Here is a 20,110-nt window from a genome sequence, read left to right as displayed (position 1 = left end):
TTTCTGTCTAAACGTGCATAGGATTGCATCCTTAGTCTTTAAGGGCCTAATCCTATGCATGTTTAGACAGAAAAAAGCCCTACAACTGCCGGTATTCCCCAGCCAGCCATGCTAGTTGGGGAATGCTGTGAGTTGTGGGACTTTTGTGTGTGTGTGTGTGTGTCTAAACACGCCTAGGATTGCACCGTAAGGTACCACAAGACTTGTAGAATTGTATAACTTGTAGAATTGATGCCAATGGCATCTACTTCTGAGTAAACCTGAGTGATCAGGCCCCAACTGACGGTGCTTTACGACGTTTATCCTCAGACTGTCACAACATTGCGAGGATACCGCTCTTTTCCATTTACGGTTTTAAAGATGAAGAAATAGATCTTGAAAGAGAGTGATTTGCCCAGGGGAATGAGGTATTCCTGCTTTTTAAAAACTTTCAATCAAGATGTTTCGGTATTTAAACACCCACTCGCCGTTTTATTATATTTCGCATCGCTTTTATTGTATTTCACACCCCAAGCAGCTCAAACCACACTGCCTGCAAAACACACAGAGAAACACAGATTCCCACGTTGCGCAACAGGCAGCTATTCAAAAGGTAAAGCTCTTTCCATCCCAGTATCTTTCTCCATGTCAGGAAGGGCTGCACCAGTTGCACTTCTGCCTGATCTGCCTGGGCCCTGGTAGGAGGGTGAAGAGAGCCCTCCCCTCCCTGCGCACGCTCCTCCCTCGCCCTTGGCGCCTTTTCCCCCTCACAGCGCTATTTACTCGCTGTCCATCATCCCCCTAATCTCCGCCCCGCCCCTTACGGGCACCTCCCTCCCCGAAGAAGCCACGCCCCTCATCCCCTCTCGCGCGCTCTTTTTCGTTCGTCGCGTCTTACCCAATCCCCAGCCGCCGCCGCCGCCACCTCCACCTCCTCCTCCTCTTTCCCCGCCCTACCCGAACTGGAGAGGCGTGGCTACTCCTCCCTCCTCCCTTTCAGTCCGCCCGCCTCGCGTGCCCCCTTGTCACAAAAGCGTATTTCCTGTAAGGCCGGAAGTGGGCTGGGGAGGGTTGCTGGGCGTCTCCAGGCGGAAGTGGAGCAGCCGGGAAGAGACGAGCTGGGCAGAGGTGAGTTGCGGGGAGTGGGTGGGGGAGCCGCGCCCTAGGAGACTCCGAGAGGAAAGGTGGTGGTGTCTGAAGCTCTTCAGGGTGCCCTTGACTTTAGTGGGGTGAGTTGAGGGAGGGGGCTTTAAAGGGGAGGGGGCTTTAAAGGGGAGGGGGCTTGAGTGGCAAATACGATGCACTCCTGAATTGGGGGGGGGGGAGGCAGAAGCAAGGCATACCTGAGTGCATTTCTGGGGAACAGCAGGGACTGGGGTGTTCTGCGTGGTGATGCCAAGAATGGCCCTAATTCCTGTAGTAATTTTCCGGCTGGAGGGGCACTTCTCTTCTGCCACATGTTGGACAGTCTCGTTTGCCCTTGCGAGGAACTGTGGACAAGCGAAGGATGTTAACGTTCAAGATAGCTTTATGGTTGCAGGGCAGCCCTATGCCGGTTTAGTCGCGGAAGTAAGTTCCCTTGGACTCGATCGGGCTTACATGAAGGCGTGCATTGAATTGTAGCCGTAGAACCGCTGTGTCAGGAGGCTAGGATGACATGGCAAGCTTATGAGTTGTGCAGAACTCTGGTCTTGTCTAGCTGAAGAACTGGTTGGCCTTCTGTTTTTTTTTGGGGGGGGTCCAATTGAAAACCCTCCCTGAACACTTTCCTGTTAGGCCATAAAAATGAACATCAAATTAATTGTGCACACTAATTTGAAAAATCTTCTAGCTCTGTGTAGGGCTTCCTCTGGGAAAAAAAAATGGTTTGGGTTTCTAGGAACCGCAGATGTTTCCCAGTCTGCATTGTGCATTCTTTCTTGACTTTAGAACATAAGCAGCAGCCACTGCTGGCAAATGGTTTGGCTAAAGCTACATAGCTTGCATGTGGGGGTCCTAAGCTAAATAGGAATATTCAGGCTCAACACATTTTGTTTGATTTTGATGGGGTGGAGGAGTGGGAAATAGCCTGCAAGTCTGTTGGAAGAGAAGTGTATGTGAAGTACATCAGGGAAGAGACTATTAGGTAGAGCTCAGCGTGGTGGATTAGGAGGGCTAGCCTACGTTCCAAGTGTGATGGGAAGATGTGTAACTGTATTGCAGGTTATGAAGAACCATAAAAAATGAGATATAGAGTCTCCTTCTAAGAGAAGGAAGCAGAATTTTAGCAGGCATTGTACTACATAGCCAACTGACAACCAACAGGGGAAGGACTATATTAGATACCCAGGATCCATCTTGAGATCTGGCTACCTTAACTGTCATGCAGTTGTCAAGCTGAATTGAAGACATGTGGTAGATGAGGGAAGAGGCTGAGCGCAAAGACAGCAGCAGGAGGATGGATATTTGGAGAAGGACATCTTGGTTCTATGAAATATTTTTGTGGTTCTCTGGTTGTGTGTGCAAGTGATGTGGCAGTCTGGGTGTACAGTGGTAATTGGAGTATGGTTTATCTTGGCATAGGAGGAATCTGGGGAATAAGTGAGAGGCAATTCCTTATCCTGGTGGTAGCCAGTTAGTTGTGGGCCAACTTCGAGATACCAGTTGTATTGAAGGGATGTTTGTGGCTGTGCATTAGATGGCTCAGGATAGCTCTCTTACTACATGAGATCCCCACTGTCATCATAGTTTACAGACCATGAGTTACCAGTTTCTGGGAAACTATGTGCAGCCACCAAGGGCTTTGGAACTCATGTAGCTAAATGGGAGATGACAACTAGCACAGTTATGTGTTCTTGCAATCTTCCTTTTGGTGGGTGGTGTAGGCAGAACTGTTAGCACATGCCTGCGTCATTGCTTCCTAAATTCAACTGAATAATTTGAGGAGAAAGGCTCAAGGGCCAATAATGTCAGGCGTAGAGACTAGAGATAGAAATGTATGACCCCCTCATGCCCTCCTTGGTGTCACCAAATGAAATGGACTGGGTGTAGGTGCTAGACAGACAAAAGGCAGTACTATTTCACACAATCCATAATTCAGCCTTTTATTTAACAACTTGCCTGGTAGTTATAGGCAGAAAGCAGGCAAATGGAGGATGGACAGATGGTTCCATAACTCCTCTGCCAGGCCACTTGGTTTCTGTGCTAGTCAAGCAGGAAGGGAAGTCTGTTCTCCTCAACCAGCAAAGGAATGCAACAGGCTACCAGAGGGGAGACGTAGTGTTCCAGCAGCTCTCCTTCGTCATTTCACTTTATAGAAGTCTTTTTTTTTTTTATTAGCCAAAGAGGCAAAAAAAATCTGGCTATGTGGGAGTTGGTTTCTCTCCGCAACCAACATGGAAACACAAGCTGCTAGCCTCAGAGTAACATTTTTTTTGTTGGTTTAGTATCCTTTATGGGTTTATTTACAAGGAATTTACAGAAGCCTTTGCCACAAGATATGATTATGACTACTATACAGCTTTAAAAGGGGATGGGGCAAATTCTTTGGAAGGTATAATAGCTACCTGAAATGTACGTGCTCAGGGATAGGCTACCCATTGATCAGATACTGGGGACGCACTGGAAGAAATTATCTCCTTCATACCCTACTTGTGAACTTCATGGAGGCATGCGGTTTGTTTCTGTTGAAACAGAATGCTAGTATAGGACCAGGCTCTTGGTCTGATCCAGCAAGGCTGCTCTATTAAATGTAGTTGCTGTTGAATAAGCAGCTCTGGGGTAGAAGCCATATGCCTACAGAGCACACTAGCATTTTGCGTCTCAAATGCACAGGATCCCCAGATGTGCGTCCTAGTTAGGAACTGTTGGAAGAGGAACTGACTCTAGTTAGTCATCAGTTGTGTGAGGCACGTGCTTCCAGCGGTTAGCACGAACAGCAGAGAAAGGCGGTGTTTATTTCTGGTTCTTCGCTAGACATAACAGAGTAAAAGCCAGTGACTTAGATGAACAAGAAGCAATAACTAATCCCAGGTGTGCTTATCCTGCTGAACTCAGTTTAATAGAGAGAGCCTTACTTACAGATGCGCTCCATTAAAGCCTATTTCTGACAACTTTCTGGATTAATGTTGGCAGCATGCAATAGTCCTGCTCTTTGTAAAATGCTCTTGTAATGTGTCAGAAAAGAAGGTTTCACTGTGAATACAGGAACAGAGGAAGCAGCCTTATTCTGAGTCAGACCCTTGGCCCATCTAGCCTAGTTTTGGCATGCCTTACCTGGAGATGTTGGGGATTGAACCTGGGATCTTCTGCATGCAAAGCAGGGGCTCTGTCACAGTGAGCCACAGCCCTTCCCTAAATACACCTGTACTCTGTCTTCACAGATGCTGCTTAGAGGAGTTTGTGTTGACCTTGGGCTGTGGATATGTGGGCTCAATTACCTGTTGTGTTGTGATATTAGCTGAGGGCATGCTTAGTTCCCTTGTTTGCCAAGAGAGTGTCCAGGCCTTGGGCCTTCTCATGGGAGCTCTCAGGCAGGTGCATCTGGCCAGATCTTTCAAAAACCTTAAGAGACTTTGGACTGCTGGAGTGGTTGAAATGTTTTATATTTAACTTGCTTGCAAGTGGCTTTTGATTAGCCTTGTGATTTATGTGTGTCAAAATTTGTGTTTTAATTTTGTGGGCTACTGCAAAGCCTGTGCTAACTTTGTTTATTTTTACATTTATATCCCACAAATATGATACATGCTGGGTGACCTTGTGCTTGAGCTACCTTGCAGAGTTGTTAGGAAAGACGCATATACTATGCTGAACTCCTTTGAGAGAGGGCATGATACAAGGAATAAAAATGTCAATGTTGGTGACTTCTTTTGCCACCCGCAGAGTAGAGTGGCTTTGACAGAATCCTGTGCTCAGTTCACTAAACGTTTTCTGCCCAAGCCTCCTTGAGGTCACCCCTTTCTGTTGTGGAAGAAAAGTTCCAAGCAACAGCAGCCACATGCTGGCTCCTTTCCTTTCAAATCTACGATCAAAACATTCCTTTCCCATTAACCTTTTGATAACTCTCTCGGTCCCCGTCCCCAGTTCTCAACCTCAAGTATTTGTAACTAAACAAAAGTCTACTTCTGCAAAACTACACTTGCTCAGACCATCTCTTGTTACATACTTCTGTTCTTCCTCTCTCTGGCTGTGGCTGGACATCACGCTAGGCCATGGTTTATCATGATGGGAATGAGTCTAGGCTCTCTCCCCCTCTAGTGTGCTGCGAGGAAGGATTTGGAAGTGTTTATTTCCATTTTTGATTGCCACAACTTGTATTATCTGCATCTGCCAAACTATTTTGTTTGAAACAGGCAAACTTCAAGCTGTGGCTTATGAAACTGGCTCATTCAGCAAATCATAGTTAAGATTAACTACAGTTTAGGGTTCAGATTTAACACTGAACCATGATTAATTGAGATTGGAAATGAAAGTTTCTGATCTCATGGCCACACCAGTGACAGTGGTAGGGTCATTCCCATCACGGTGAACCATAGTTTGTGATGGAGCCTCTCACTCACCAGTGGCAAATTTTAAACTGTAAGCTGCTTGAGGCAGGTATCTCTTTTTAAAAGAATGTTGCTCTGTAAAGCAGCATGTATATCCATGGGGTTAAATAAATGAGACTGAGGGTGTAATCCTGTGCAGGTTTAGACAGAAATAATTCCTGCAACCCCCAACTTCCCCCCAGCCATTTTTTCTGCCATGCATAAGGTTGCACCCTGTCTCATGTCAATAGGGTTTGCACAGGAGAAGTTTTTTAGAGGCATACTAGTGAGAAATGTGTTGAATGGTCATCTCAAGCAAGCTGCAGGTGTAGGCTAGCAAGACAAGGACTGCCTGCATCTCACATTTAGACACTGAATCTTGGCTCCTGGTCCCAGCTCCAGTAAACACATGGCTTTCACACTGAATTGGCAAAGGAGTATTCAAGTAATGGCATACTAATGGTATTCAAATATTGCCACCCCACCTCTCTCTGCTTTAGCTTCACATTACATTCCACTTATTTCTTGCAGTCTATCATGGTTTTAGTAATGAAGTGTGGTTTTTGTTTCTCTTTCTGGACCAATGTACATTTGTTCGTTCCTAAAGGGCATATAACCGAAATGAAGATAGTCTTTGGGATTAGGCAAAGTCCTTTCAGCACCATGTCAAGAGTTTAAATTTGGGAAAGAAGTGGGTTTACAGCATTTTGTGCGAGATGATTTTCATCTGATCCTAAGATTTAGAATACTGCTGAGCATCTTATGTACTGGAGTGATTTTAGCAGCACAGCTTGGAAGAATTTAAGTGACCCTTCTAAAAGTTATGCTGTGACAGAAAAACAGAATCCAGCTGGTTTGACCGCCCCCATGGACTTTCAGATTCTTGCAGGAGACATTATTAGCCTGCAGTACAATTGTTGCAACAAAAATCTTGTTCTTCAGGCACTTGTGGTGAATGAGTACTTGAAGGAAATCTTAGTATTTGTGTAAAACTTGTACAAGAACCACTTGGCAGGTGTTAGGTGTAGAGGATGGAATTCTTAAGAAAAGGCTGATGCCATTCCTAAAGGAAGATGAATGTTCTGGAAGAATAAAACTGGGGGTCAGTGGTATTCTGAATTGCTTCGTCCCTTATGCTGGCATGATGTTTTACATTTAGGAAGAACAGCAACTTGATATCCAAATCTTTATTAAGGTCTGGCCATAGTTTGCATTAATCATGATTAAGTGTTACATCTGCTCTCAGAACCGCAGTTTCTGTGGCTCTCTGCTTGCAGGTTTCACTGGTGTCTTTCTAGCTATGCCCTCTGAAGGTAGGGCTTAGCTTAGCAAAGTTAAATGATGGTTCCATTGTACTTTTGGAATCTTAACCATGGTTTGTTTCCTTAATGATGGTTAGCATTATTATTATTAGCAAGCCATCATTCTACTAATTTGTGTCCAGATACACACTTACAAATTTATTCACCTCCCATCAGAGCTTGTATCACCAGCAATTAAGTTGGGTGCAGGACCAGTGCCTTTAAACATACAGTCAGCCTTTCAGATTAACAGCTGTAGTTCAAGAATGGGCTTCAGGTATGCTCCTTGTGCATGTGTTATGAAATGTCCCTGTCAGACCACAAGGGGAAACTAGGGAAATCTGACATGCTCGAGGCAGGCACAGGTTTCCTGATGTTCAGGAACTCTTTTCATAGCAGTCCACTTCCAAGGAGGCCCTGTGTTCTACAACGGAAAGCCTTGCAACAGCTTGTCAAATTCCTCTGGGTTAGAAGCCACTGCATCTGAGCTTTCAAGTTACAAGTAATCCCCGTTTCTGAAATGCAATCAGACAGAGGGTAATGGGCCTCTAATGCAATCAGACCCATATGGAATGCAGCAAGGCTCAGTAGCACAGAGTGGCACCTCTGTCTGCTTCATTAACCAGAAATCCCTTAGGAGTTTGTTTAAGGAAATTTATGTAGAGAATTACCGAATTCTGAAAAAGCAAGGAATGACCCACAGCGAAGGTGTTCATTTGCATTTTTATTTTCATTTTATAACCACGAGGGTGGACTCTTCAAACTGATGAATACAAAGAAATAGAACTGATTATTACCTTAATCCCACTCCACCACCCCCCTCATGCTTTTATAGAATGATTCTATGATATTCGCATCTTGGTTGTCTACTAGTGAAATGTGGAAGCTAGAAATAAATTGGCTTTGGCGCTGATTACATCTGTATTCTGCCCAGCCTTGCAAACAAACCGTTGAGTTCAGTAACATTTATTCGCCAGCCAAAAAACTTTCAGCTACTAAAACTGACAAGTTATTGACTTATGAAAAAAATCTTAGGCAGACTAGACTGTCTGCCTACACATACCTATTTTAGACTCTTGTGGCCTAAAATAATACATTTTGGAAACTTCTTTGCTGTCTTACCACAGGAAAGAGGTCTTTTGCAAACCTGATCTTTTCCTTTCCTTCCCTTTTCCTTCCATATATGGAATTATCCATCTTTATCATCACAACAGTCCCTTGAGTAAGTGATGCTGAGAGAGGATGATTGGCATAAGGTTACCCAATGAGCTTTGGGACAGAGCAGGGACCCAAATCTAGATCTTCCACAGTCCAGGCCTGACATTTATCCAAGTCCAACACTTCATAATGCTTGTGGAACTGCAATAATAGTCATTCTGCTAGACACATCAGCCCATTGACTTCTGTAGCCATACACCATAGCTCAGTTCTAGAACACATGCTTTGTATGCAGAAAGTTTCAGGTTCAGACTTGGGAAAGACCCCTGTCTGAAACCCTGGAGGCCCACTGCCAATCAGTGTAGACAGCATTGACCTAGATGAACCAATAGTCTTACTTCAGATCAAGTAGCTTCCTTATATTCCTAAGATGGCTGTTCGTGTTGGCCAATGTGCAACTGACCTGGAATTGGCTGTGAGCAGCTTTAAGCATATAAATCAGCAGGCCAGAGCACAGAGGTGGAGAGTCCTATATGCAAACTCCACCTCTGACAATGTGATGTCATAGTGCAGGGGTTCTCAAACTTTCTATCTGCATGGCCCACTTCAGAGAACTGAAAACTACTGAAAAATTACAGGCCACAGAATGGTAGTTCAGTGGCAGAGCCAGTCACAAAATGGTTGTGGATGGAGGTGGACTTTGGCATAATCAGCTGCCAGTTACTAAAACCACTTTCTATTGATATTTAAGCTCTCTTTGGAAATTGCTGAATTGTTTGCATAGTGATTTCCTTGTAGCAGGGAGTTCCACAGTTCAGATTTCTTCATGATAAATACAGCCATTTGCTCTGGAGGTATCATGATTCAACCTCCCTAATTTAGGCAAGATTTGTTGATCCAGAGGTTCAAACGTGGCCTCCTCCAGACTACAACTTCCAGGATTCTGGGAGGAGCTCTTACCAGTGAGGCGGTGGTGATTTTCTATTCTTAAATTTTAGTTCTAAGCTTCAACAACTGCTGTTTGATATGATGATGGAAGCTGGTTCTCTCTCCAACACCCCACCTTTACCATTTAAACCAGGGGTGGGTAACTTGTGGTTCTCCAGATGTTTTAGACTACAGTTTCCAGGGTTCCTGGCCATTGGCCATGCTCTATTTCTAGTTTTTAAAATTATTATTACTTTAAAATTTAACCTTTTATCTCTTTCTTCAGAGCAGCTCTGGCCCCTTCCCCTGCCTCCTTTGAACTTGTTCTTCTTCCAGCCACTTTAACTCAGTTCCACCTTCTTCCTTTCCCCCCTCCCCTGACATACGCACGTGCATACACAAAAGCTCCTCAGGTCCCAGTGCCAGCTTGTTCTGCAGAGGAGGAGGAGGTGACCATCATTGCAGCCAGAAGGCGCAGTAGCCTCAGGTCCTTTTTGCCTCTCCCTTAGTTCAACGGTCCTTTTCACCTCCCTTCTTCCCAGTTTTTTTCCTCCTTCCCTGAAACCATGGTTTCCAGGGTGGTTTGTAAACCACCCCAGCCACTCACCCCAGAAGTCATGACAGCCTGTGCCCAGCGAGGGTAATTATGCTAATTAGGTGGCTCGTGAATAGCTTGTGTGGGAAGGGAAAATAAGCCACAATGGTTTATTTTCGCTCAGTGATCATGCTAACCCGGTTGTTGGGCAGGCCCAGGTCTTGTTTAATGGGTGGCCATCATCAAGGTGGGATAGGATGCATGTCTGTGTGCATCCTTCAAGAAGAGGAGTGGGTTGATAGGGATGGTAGAGAGGGGCCGTAACTCAGCATTCTGAAGGTTCTGGATTCAATTCCCGTCATCTCCAGGCAGGGCTGGAAAAATTCCTGTCTGAAACCATGGAGAACCGTTGCCAGTTAGTGTAGACAATACTGGGCTAGATGGTCTGACTCCGTATAAGGCAGCTTGTTATGTTCCTATGGATTTGGGATCCTAACACTGCTATACAGCTCCAGGCTTGTCAATAGTCACTTTCCAGGCCTCCTGTGGTACATATGAACAGGCAGGAAAGCCTTTGTAACCAAGTCAGTTAGTTCTTTTGTCTCTTCAAGTGCCCTCTTATTCTGACTCTTGGAAGGTAGGAACAAGAGTGTCTGTCCCGTCCCTCCCGGTGGTGCCTCCCCACCCCACTCCTCTCCCCAGATCTGGAATGCTGTCCCTAAGAAAGTTTGCCTGGTCGCCCACATTGCTATGTTTTCAGCGCCAGCCGAGGACTCTCCTGTTGTCTCAGCTATTTTAAGTATTTTAGTACATTTGGTATTTAAGATCTACAATTTTAGTCCTTATGGTACAATTTAACTCCTGTAAATGGGTTGAGTTGGTGGGTTTAGTTTTTGTATCTCTATTATATCTTATGCTGTGTTGGCATGTCTGTTAGTTCTATGCTGTGTGGATTTGATTGTTTTGTTATGATTTTGTTGTACTTTATTTTAAGTTGAACTGTACAATGCCTAGAGGAGTCTATTTTATCAGGAGTTTAACAAATATAATAAATCTTTCAGGACATCCATCCCCTTCCCTTGTGTGTTTTGTCCTTGTATTTAGCCTGATAGTCAGCCCCCCCCCTTTTTTTATTGATGTGAGCTGCTTTGGGGAGACAATAATTGTCTGAAAAGTTGAATAAAAATGCAGCAAATAAAGAATAAATAAATATAGGAGGGCTAGTACAGAAGTCTGTGGCAAGGTCTACAACAGTTACTGATTTGTAGGCTGGGCTGTCCCAAATAGAAATGCTTCTGTTGAGGTGGGCTGCATCATTGCCTGATGTACATCTCTGTAGGCATCCACATACAAGTCAAAACTGCCTTGCTGTTGGCCACTTTTAAAAAGCTGGTCCCCTTCCAGCTTCTCAGATTGTGTGCTGGGCAGTGAGATTCTACTTTTGGGGCACCTCCCCTCGGAGTACTAGCTGGCAGGATCCTAACTAGATAAGAGAGAAGCTGTTCTGTCACTGTTGCCCCTTTTTAGCAAAGCACTTTATGGGGTTGCTTCCCTTCTGCTCTGCTGGGAATGGTGTGGGGAGACAGAAGGATTGTTTACTCCTAGAAATGTCATCAGGCTCCTGATTTCCTATCCTAGTATCCAGTAAGTGTAGATGGGAACACTGAAGAATACAAAATCTCCTTACGTTCAGGGAGTTTTTTCCTCCTGAACAGCATTGATCTAGGGAATTTGTGGATATCAAGGAGATAATTCCATGTTTGTTCACTCGGGCAACCCTAAGAGGTAACTTGCCCTCTTCTGTCTGAAGAAGTGTCAGAATTGTAATCAAACTACTCAAATGAGGATGAGAGAAACCGCTCTGAGTGTGCTAACTTGTCTAGTAGCTGCTGTTCACCTTTCTGTACAGGGGAAGTCAAGAAGTGCTGTATCTGTTCCAGGAAGGAAGCACTTGTCTTCCTCTTTTTTGAGGCGACAGTGTGCGGTGGGTAGGAGCAGAGCATTGCATCAGACAGGCTTGTCTCCTTGCTGGGTCTCCTGATGGTTCTTAAAAGTAGCAGAGTGGATTGTGTGGTGTACCTTCCCTTGTCTCTTTATCAACAGAACTTGCAAACAGAAATCCATGGTGATACTTTATTTATGCATGAATTTATTTATTTATTACATTTATATCCCACCGTTTTTCCTCCCCAAGGAATCTAAGGCGGCATACATAATCCTCCTCTCCATTTTATCCACGCTTAGCTCAGCAGGCTTCCTAGTCACAACTGACATCTTGTTCACATGTTTGCTTCATTGGCCCTGCCACCACATGGCTCTTTCATACCACATTTTCCCACGGCAGGCATGTGCTGGGGTTGCACCACAGTGGAAGCTGACATTACTGTTCAGTGTGGATCAGTCCAAACTGCAGACCTTCTGTGTTAAGTCAGTGGATGCTCATCACTTATGTCTGACTGGGTGCTTAAGAGCCAAGCACAACCTACAGGTATGCCGCATAGACACTGCAAACTTGCTGTGCAGTTAATTGCATTTGCCTGGAATTTAAGATGCAGAGAAGCCTGAGGTATTGCTACGTAAGTCTTGTTTGCCTCTTTTGGGCCTGTGCTGCGGCCAGTGACTGGGGATAAAACGTTGCCTGACTTAGTTTGGAGGGAGCTCTAAAGCAATATAAGGGAATTCTGCTCCCAGCTGGCAGCTGTGATTCATGCTCCAAAGGCTGGCTGTGATTCATTGTGCAAATGACTTAACTGATTAAAAAGTAGCTCGCTGGTCCCTCCCAGCATTCCCACAGCATTTGCTTGTCCGGGGGTGGGCGGGGAGTGGGCGGGGAGATGAATTCTAAATCGTTTCCCATTTAGTAGGCTAAGGGGCAGGCTTTGTGCTCCCTTGAAGGAGGCAGCTAACAAAACTCGCGTGCCGAAGTCTGTTCTTCTTTGGCATTTCTTGGAAAACAAGGTCCTGTGCAAAAGCATGAACAAGGGAGCTATTGTGTGTGATCACGGGCAGCTGCTTGTCTTGGCACGTGCGTGTTGTTGGGCTAGCATGCTAATTCCACTGCTGCAGTCATGGGACTGGATTACTTAGATGGTTTTGCGGTTCCTTTTGAAAAAAGTTGGTCTCAGGTAAGCATGGCGGCTTGGGCTATTCCTGGGGAAGCAGAAGAGAGCTTCTGAAGGAAGTGCTGCACCCCTTCAGGATTAGTTGGACGTTTTAGGAATTGCAGTGTTACCCTGCTGATTAGGCCTTCTCTCCTTCACAACAAGATAATGACTCGCTAAAAGGCCCCATGATGTATTTTTGAGGTTCTGGATGAGAATGATGTATTTAGCTTTTGTGGGGCGGAAAGCACTCCAGTTATCTAGCACAGAGGTGTTGCATCACTTTCAGCCCACAGGCCAAATTCTATTTTGGTGAAGCTCAGTGGTGGGCGGGGCCAAAGGCAAAAGGGGTGGGGTCAGAAAACCAGCATATTGTAGCTTGAAGCTCTTATTGCCAGTAACTGAGCCTTAGGAAAGGCGTTTCAGCCTTTCAGAATGGCGAAAAACTGCACAAAAGTTGGGCAACCACCAAAAGATCAATGGTTGGGGAAAGGAGGTGTGGCCACATGGGGAGCCCCCGAGGGCAGGATTTGGTCCCCAGGCTTGAGGTTGTACACCTCTGGTCTAACTTCTCATTACAGCTGAAAGCTGTGGGGAAGATGGAATTTGATTGTTAGTAGAACTGAGGGCACACCAAAAACAGCTCCTTCACATAATGAACAATAAACTTGAGGAAATTGATGTCATGATCTGATGGGATCACTTGGCTTTAAAAGTGGACTAGAGAAATTCATGGGGGGATAAGTCTTATCAACGGCTGTTAGTGATAATCCATTTAGCTATTGTGGCTGTCTGAATACCAGAAGCAAGGGGCAAAATGTAGAGGAAAGTGCTGATTGTAGGTTTCTGGAAACTGTCCGCAGCTGGAAGCAGAATGCTGCAGGTCAGACCCAGCAGGGGAGGTCTTACGACCACTGTGGCCTTGTCTTAATTGCTGCCACCAACACAGGCCAGTGGTCTGAGCTTATCTTGAGCCCTTTGTCCATACTAGTCACAGTAATTGCTGGCCCGCTGCTTCTTGATGCTCCTTTGGCTTTATGAGAGCAAGAATATATGCTTCTCTTGACAGTGATACTTTGTGGGCCCTCATAGGAATCTCTCACAGGGATCCTCCATCTGTCCTGTGAGCATCCCTCCTTCCTGGATTCCCACCTTGTGCTTGCCACTCCTTTTCTAGGACTTCTTACTTCCCCCCTCCTTCAGGTATCCTCTTTACTTGTTCACTGAGCTTCTGGCTAGTGCCTTGTTCACAGCAAGGAGTTCTGGCCAAAAAAGGTGGCCAGGAATCCGTAAATAGCTTTCAATTATGCACTCTTGGCTTCAGTCTGAGATTTGCCCTCTCATCAGCATAAGATTGTCTTTAGATTAAATCCGTTTCAATATTGGCTGCATCAGCTCTCTTCCTAATACGTGGTCTCACTTGTAAGGTGCTGAGAGATGACAGAGCTGCAGAGCCTAGTTGAACGGTTGGAGAAAGCTGTGGGGCGCTTGGAGATGGTGTCTCATGGTCCTGGCATGCATAGCGGTTATGGCGATAGCTCTCTGAAAGGTAAGATCCCCAAGCTGAGCACAGTCCTTTATATTCCTGCGGAATGATCTTAAACGCTCCCATTTAGCACATTTGGTGGCCAGCACATGTCATTGGCTTTGTGTAAATGGGGTGGGGGTGTTCAAAGAAAGGGAAGCAAATTGCCCTCCCCCTCACCAAATGTAGGAACAGCATTACTGTGCTGTCAGCTTCGCACTGTGGCGTATTTCTTTGGAATCCAGCTGTTTTCTTTTAAATGTAAACAGTCTCATTAGAGCGAAGCCTCTGGTGTTAATGGGCATGACTATAATAGATATAGAATCCCCTGTGAAAGTGTGCATGGAGGATGTTTGCTGCAGATATGACTTTCTAATGCCTCGGTCCAAATCCATCTGTTGCTTCTCATCATCTGCTTTCCTTTCTTCTGACAGGGGTAGCTGAATATGTGCAGGCCTTTGACTCTCTCTTAGCGGGACCAGTAGCTGAATATGTGAAGATAAGCAGAGAAATTGGCGGTGATGTCCAAAAACACGTAAGGCTCATGCTTCCTCCCCTTTTCCTGTTTTGGAAGAACATGTATCTGCAACACTTACAATCTAGACTTCAGAGAGCTGCCATCCGAGGCCGGAGTTTATCTCCACCCTGCACCCCTCAGGGTGTTGAAAGTAGTATGATGAAGGTGGCCCAGTAAAGATGAATGGTGCCCCTCCATCCTCTTATAGTCTCCATTCATGCATTTTGCAAGGTGTAGTTTTTTGGGGCAGTGCCTCAGAGACCACCACCATGTCTATGGCGCTTAGGCTGCATCTTACTCAGCAAAAACTTTTGTTTCATGTCTGTTGGACACCGTAAGTCTCTTCAATAAGGGATTGTCTAGTTCAGCTAATTGCTGGTGGTGCAATGCAGCTAAATGCTTCTTTTAAGCATATGTTCTGGCAGTGTCCAGTAGTTGCTTCATTTTGAGAGGAGGTTGTTACAGAGATAATTTTTGTACTGAAACAGTCTTTAATATTCACTGATGTACTCCCTCTTTTGAATTATTTACCCTCTTCATGGAAATTAACAAATGGTCAGCTTAAATGGATTCTCCATGCCCTTTTGACAGCTAAAAGACTGATATTACAATACTGGAAGGATAAACACTCATCTCCTATAATGGGAAGGAATTGAGGACCTTACCACACTTTCAGTATTTGAACAGGTGGCATATAGACACCACCTCCAAATGAGTACTTATTTGGATATTTGGTCCACTTTTGTTGAGGCCTATGTGTAATTGCTAGAAAGTTGTATGCATTTCATACAAAACCATGTATGTATATTTAAAAAATGGAAAAAATAAAACAAAATTTGGATGACCACTGGGGATCCCTTCGCAGGCACCGTGCACACTGCGTTGGGAACCCCTTTTTTCTTTTTACTTCTGCTGCTTTCAGCTTTGATAGATTACAGTGGCAATTAATACAAGATGGATCATATGTCATAAAAACAACTCAACCCTCTTTGGGTAAAGTCATAGCACCTATTGTTAGCATAATACTATCCCATGATATATGCAAGCAATTCATGCATTCTTTTTTTTTCTTCCCCTTTCAGGCTGAGATGGTCCATGCAGGGTTGATGACAGAGAGAGCTCTCCTTGTGTTGGCATCTCAGTGCCAGCAACCCACAGCAGTAAGTGCAAAAAACCCTTCATACTTCAGCAGTGGAGCTGCAAACCTGGGCCAGGGAATTAGATTCCTTTTTCCAAGGGATACTCCCATATAAAAGGGGAAGCCTCTGAACAAGATAAGGACTCTTAGCAGAAAGTCAAAATCTAAATTTTGAGTGAACCTGGTAGCACCAGGTGTGGTGATGGGTCATTAAGCTGGTAAAACCCTGTCCAGAATTGGGATTTGGGGTTGGATGGGAAAGTAGCACCCTCTTTTTCTTTTTCTTTTTTTGCTGGAACGCAGGAACCAGCCCAAGATATACATAGGAGCCTGACCGTAAGCATGTAGCTGGGGTTAGCTCCCAGAAATGTCTCCTGTGGATCCAGTATGTAACTTCCGTGACATTGTATAATGAAGAGTTGATACCTTGAACTTTGTTATTTTCTTCTTCCCTCCTCATGCCTTTTCCCTCTTGTATTGGTTTTCTTGTAAACTGCCTTGAACGCTTGGCAGAAAGGCAGTAGATAAAGATAGTAAACGTATTTTCTGTTCTAGAGTGTGTGAGAATAATTCTCTTTCTCAGAGAAGCCCATCCCCAATGTTTCTGCATGAGTTGTTGTTCTTGGCAGGCTGTCCTGATCAGCAGAAGTAAAGTCCAGAGCAGTGACTCATGCAGGGTTGCAGTGAGCAGCCCTCTGAGGGCAAGGAAATCCAGTTGTATCTTTGGACCATTCTAAAATCCCTCCCACCACAAACAACCCCATTGCAAATACAAGGCAGAATCAGGCAGAGGAAAGGCCAGTCCCATGAATCATGCAGAGATGCAGCAGGGAGCCTCTTCCTTGGGTGGCTCCTTTGACCTCCCCAAAGCCTCTAACTATTGTGGCATCCCAGCAGTTTTCTTGTGACACTAGCATGCCCTACCTTGTGGTTGGAGAGCGATGACCCTAGAAATTATCAAAACTGACTAGGACCAGGGAGAACCAGGTTCAGATCCTCTGTCATGAAGCTGGTCATTCTCTCTCAGCCTCAACCTACCTTACAGGGTTATTGTTAGGATAACTGTGTACCGTGTCCTGAGCTCCTTGGAGGAAGGGTGGGATAAAAGTGTAATAAAATACCTGTTTTCCACTTGCAGCTTTAATATATGGATGTAGTCTTCAGTACACAAATACTGACACTAACTGGGGGAGGGCTGGGAGACCCGGGTTCTAGTCCCCACTCGGCCACGGAAGCTCACTGGGTGACTTTGGGCCAGTCACACACTCTCAGCCCAACCTACCTCACAGGGTTGTTGTTGTGAGGATAAAATGGAGAGGAGGAGGATAATGTAAGCTGCCTTGGGTTCCTAGCAAGAGGAAAAAAGGTGGGATATAAATGCAATAATAAATAAATAAATAAATGGGCTCTTGTGTGCCAGTCATTCATGCGTTGTTAGGCTCAGTTTCTGTAACTTTGCTATTGCAGAACAACTTCTCATCCTTGCTGAAGCCAATATCGGAGCAGATCCAAGTGGTCCAGAACTTTCGGGAGAAGAACCGTGGCAGCAAACTCTTCAACCACCTCTCGGCAGTTAGCGAGAGCATCCCTGCGCTGGGCTGGGTCGCCATGGTAAGAGGAACTCAGAAGCTGGTGCTTCTCTGTCCAGAGTTGTTCTGAACCTCTGATACTGAAAGGAGGAGCTGGCCTCCCTGGAGGTGCTCATGCTGTTATTTAAGATGGAGCCCTTCCTGCCCCCCTGGGGTGTGTGTGTATACACACTAGGAGGTGAATATTGCACGGATTTTGCGCCCCACTTCCGCAGCTAGTATTTGGTGCTGGTTTGACCACCCTGACTTTCTCATAGGGTGAAACTACACTGCTGAGTCAAAGTAATTGAACAATCATTCCCTCTCCACAGGGGAATCTGGAAATGGTAGTTCTGTGTGACAACTACAGGGAACTATAACAGACACCTCAGCACCCCCCTCCATATTACAGTTCCAAGGATTGTTCTTTAGGGGAAAACCATGATAATTAAAATGGTACACAACCAAGAATAAGTCAGTAGTGTTGGTAGGCCCATAGGTTTTTACTGGTTTCTGTATCTTGTGGGAACTCACCCAGTCCCTGTCACCTAATTCTCCCTTCTGCAGATGTGATGTAAGACTGCACACTGGAAGGCCCTAAACTGGTTTGGGGTTATCTTCCCATTTACCTTTCCTTCTATATCCTGATCTTAAACCATTTCATTCAGGGGGATCTATTTACAAATAAATGTGGTGCTTTTTTGATGTGGTCAGGGTAAAATGTGAACTTGTGTTCTGATGTGCATTCTCTTCTTGTAGGCCCCCAAACCAGGCCCTTACGTGAAGGAAATGACAGATGCCGCCATGTTTTATAGCAACAGGGTCCTCAAGGAATACAAAGATGTGTAGGTTATGTTGGCTTCTTTAAAAAAAAAGAGAAAACGTGGGAGGCAGCTGCTGATCCTTGGGGGAGGGGCTTTGGATTTCCCTTTGGCAGGGGTGGGGAATGTGTGGCCCTCCAGATGTGGTTGGACCGAGGCCCCCAAGAGCCCCCACCAGCATAGCCAATGCTGAGGGAGTTCCAGTTCAACAACAACTGGAGGGTCACACACTCCCATCCCTGCCCTAGGATAGGAACATAGGACACTACCTTATACTGTGTGAGGCCATTGGTCCATCTAGCCCAGTACTGTCGACACTGACTGGCAGCAGTGGCTCTCCAGGGTTTCAGGCATGGTTTTTCCCCCATCCCTACTTGGAGATGCTGGGGATTGAACCTGGGATCTCCTGCATGCAAAGCAGGTGCTCTACAACTGAGCCATGGTTTCTGCCACTTAGCTAACTGATCAATGCCCCACCCCATTCCTTAAAGCCTTATCCAAAGTTTTACGGCTTGATCTCCTGGGAAATAGGGTTGGGGGGGGCGAACAGGGTAGCAGAAATTGTGGAGTTGCAGAAAAGCTTGTTTCATCTGCAAATATGGCTAAAATAGCATTGACTGGCAAAGTACTGGCAGTGAAGAAATGGAAGGCAAAGCATCTAAATAGATCCGGGTTGGATGGCCAGATTGTATTCCTGCAATGCAGTATTGGGTTTCTGTTCTCCGGAATGGGAGTTTTGCTGTACTTGGTAAATCAGGAGTTCTTGAACTGACCAGTCAAGGTGGGCTCCACTTCTAAAGAGGAATGCTGAAAACGTGGAGGAAGTTCAAGGAAAGTGCTATTGCAAAGATAGAGTACACTTAATGAAACCATAAAGATGAAGGGCGAGGGTGGTTGGCGACGCAAGTGGTGACCTCATACAAATGAGTGAACCTGAATTGAATGGTGAGGGGCGGTGGGGCGGTTGGATTTCGTTGCCAGAAAGCTCTGAATAGAGCCAAAAAGCATCTGAAAACTAGGGGGTAGGAAATCTAAAGCTCCTGCTGCAGCCAGAGTTTCAAATATCTCCCTTGCCTAGACCAATTAGTTTGCCTGGCTCCTTTTTCTCCTAGAGATAAGAAACATGTGAACTGGGTGAAAGCTTATCTGAGTATCTGGACAGAGCTGCAGGCGTACATTAAGGAGCATCACACCACCGGGCTGACCTGGAGCAAAATGGTGAGTATAGGCTGCATGCTAACCTTCAAGAGATCTTAAAATGCCCTGGCTTGGTCCTTCTTCAGTTTTCTTCTTTGACATTCCTGGGTTGTCTATTTTTTCTCTTTCCCCCAGGGACCTGTACCAAGTGATGTGGAAAATGGGTCTCAGGCTCCTCCTCCTTGTGGTGGCCCCCCGCCCCCGCCCCCCGGCCCCCCACCTCCTCCAGCTCCTGCCCCCACAAGTTCTGGCTCGGATGACCCTGCATCCCGCTCAGCTCTTTTTGCTCAGATCAACCGGGGAGAAGCCATCACTTCTGGTAGGTGAAATTGTTAACTTAACAGCAGGGGAACCAGTAGCTGTGTTCTAAACGCACCCACTTGGAATATGAATTGCCATCTTCCACATTTGAAAAAATGAGGCCTTGATGGTCTGGGACAGTTTCTTTCACTCTCTTATTTAGGGAAGTGGTGACAGGCTGCAGTCCGTCTTTCCAGCTGCACTGGAAAGCAGGGCTTTATCACAGGCTGCTCTGAAGTGGAAGATTGATTTTATTTTACTTTACTGCTGTAGCATGCATCTAACTGTTCTCATGACCAGCCTGCCCACCTTTTCCATGATATGGCACAAATGGAAATCGTTAACTCGGTCAATGCATCTGCTGCATTCAGCTTGCAGGATGTCCAGTTGACACTTCTCTAGATCCTAATTTGCTGTATTCTGGTTTAGGCCAATTGTCTGAGGATGCTATCTTCTCAACATGCCTTAATCAAAACATTCCACAAATTGGTTTTGCTTGAAGAATTGGCACCTGGCTTCACTGTGCAAAGACTTGGAAG

At 45.5% G+C, this 20,110-nt stretch overlaps 1 protein-coding gene across 5 annotated transcripts in view; it reads left to right on the top strand.

Annotated features, from left to right (window-relative positions):
- The first annotated feature begins 1,065 nt into the window (after positions 1-1,065).
- Positions 1,066-20,110, top strand: part of CAP1 (cyclase associated actin cytoskeleton regulatory protein 1) — a 35,692-nt gene continuing 16,647 nt past the window's right edge. For 2 of the 5 annotated variants that reach the window (XR_014785165.1, XM_084815955.1), the window contains exons 1-8: positions 1,066-1,107; positions 13,933-14,054; positions 14,465-14,565; positions 15,630-15,707; positions 17,153-17,296; positions 18,013-18,098; positions 19,187-19,292; positions 19,407-19,590. Coding sequence is in view for 4 of the 5 variants with exons in the window: in XM_084815955.1 (XP_084672081.1) it covers positions 13,943-14,054; positions 14,465-14,565; positions 15,630-15,707; positions 17,153-17,296; positions 18,013-18,098; positions 19,187-19,292; positions 19,407-19,590 (811 nt within the window). In the remaining variant the exon portion in view is untranslated. Of the gene's footprint in view, positions 1,209-1,488; positions 1,549-11,748; positions 11,893-13,932; positions 14,055-14,464; positions 14,566-15,629; positions 15,708-17,152; positions 17,297-18,012; positions 18,099-19,186; positions 19,293-19,406; positions 19,591-20,110 lie in introns of those variants that run through there. The other 3 variants (XM_084815956.1, XM_084815958.1, XM_084815957.1) reach the window with 3 other exon arrangements.

Source organism: Heloderma suspectum, chromosome 10, assembly GCF_057233095.1.
Source record: "Heloderma suspectum isolate Gila_16-S chromosome 10, 16-S_ref, whole genome shotgun sequence".
Lineage (NCBI taxonomy): Eukaryota > Metazoa > Chordata > Lepidosauria > Squamata > Helodermatidae > Heloderma > Heloderma suspectum.
Note: the sequence above shows the minus strand (reverse complement) of the source record. Positions and strands in the feature narration are given on the sequence as shown.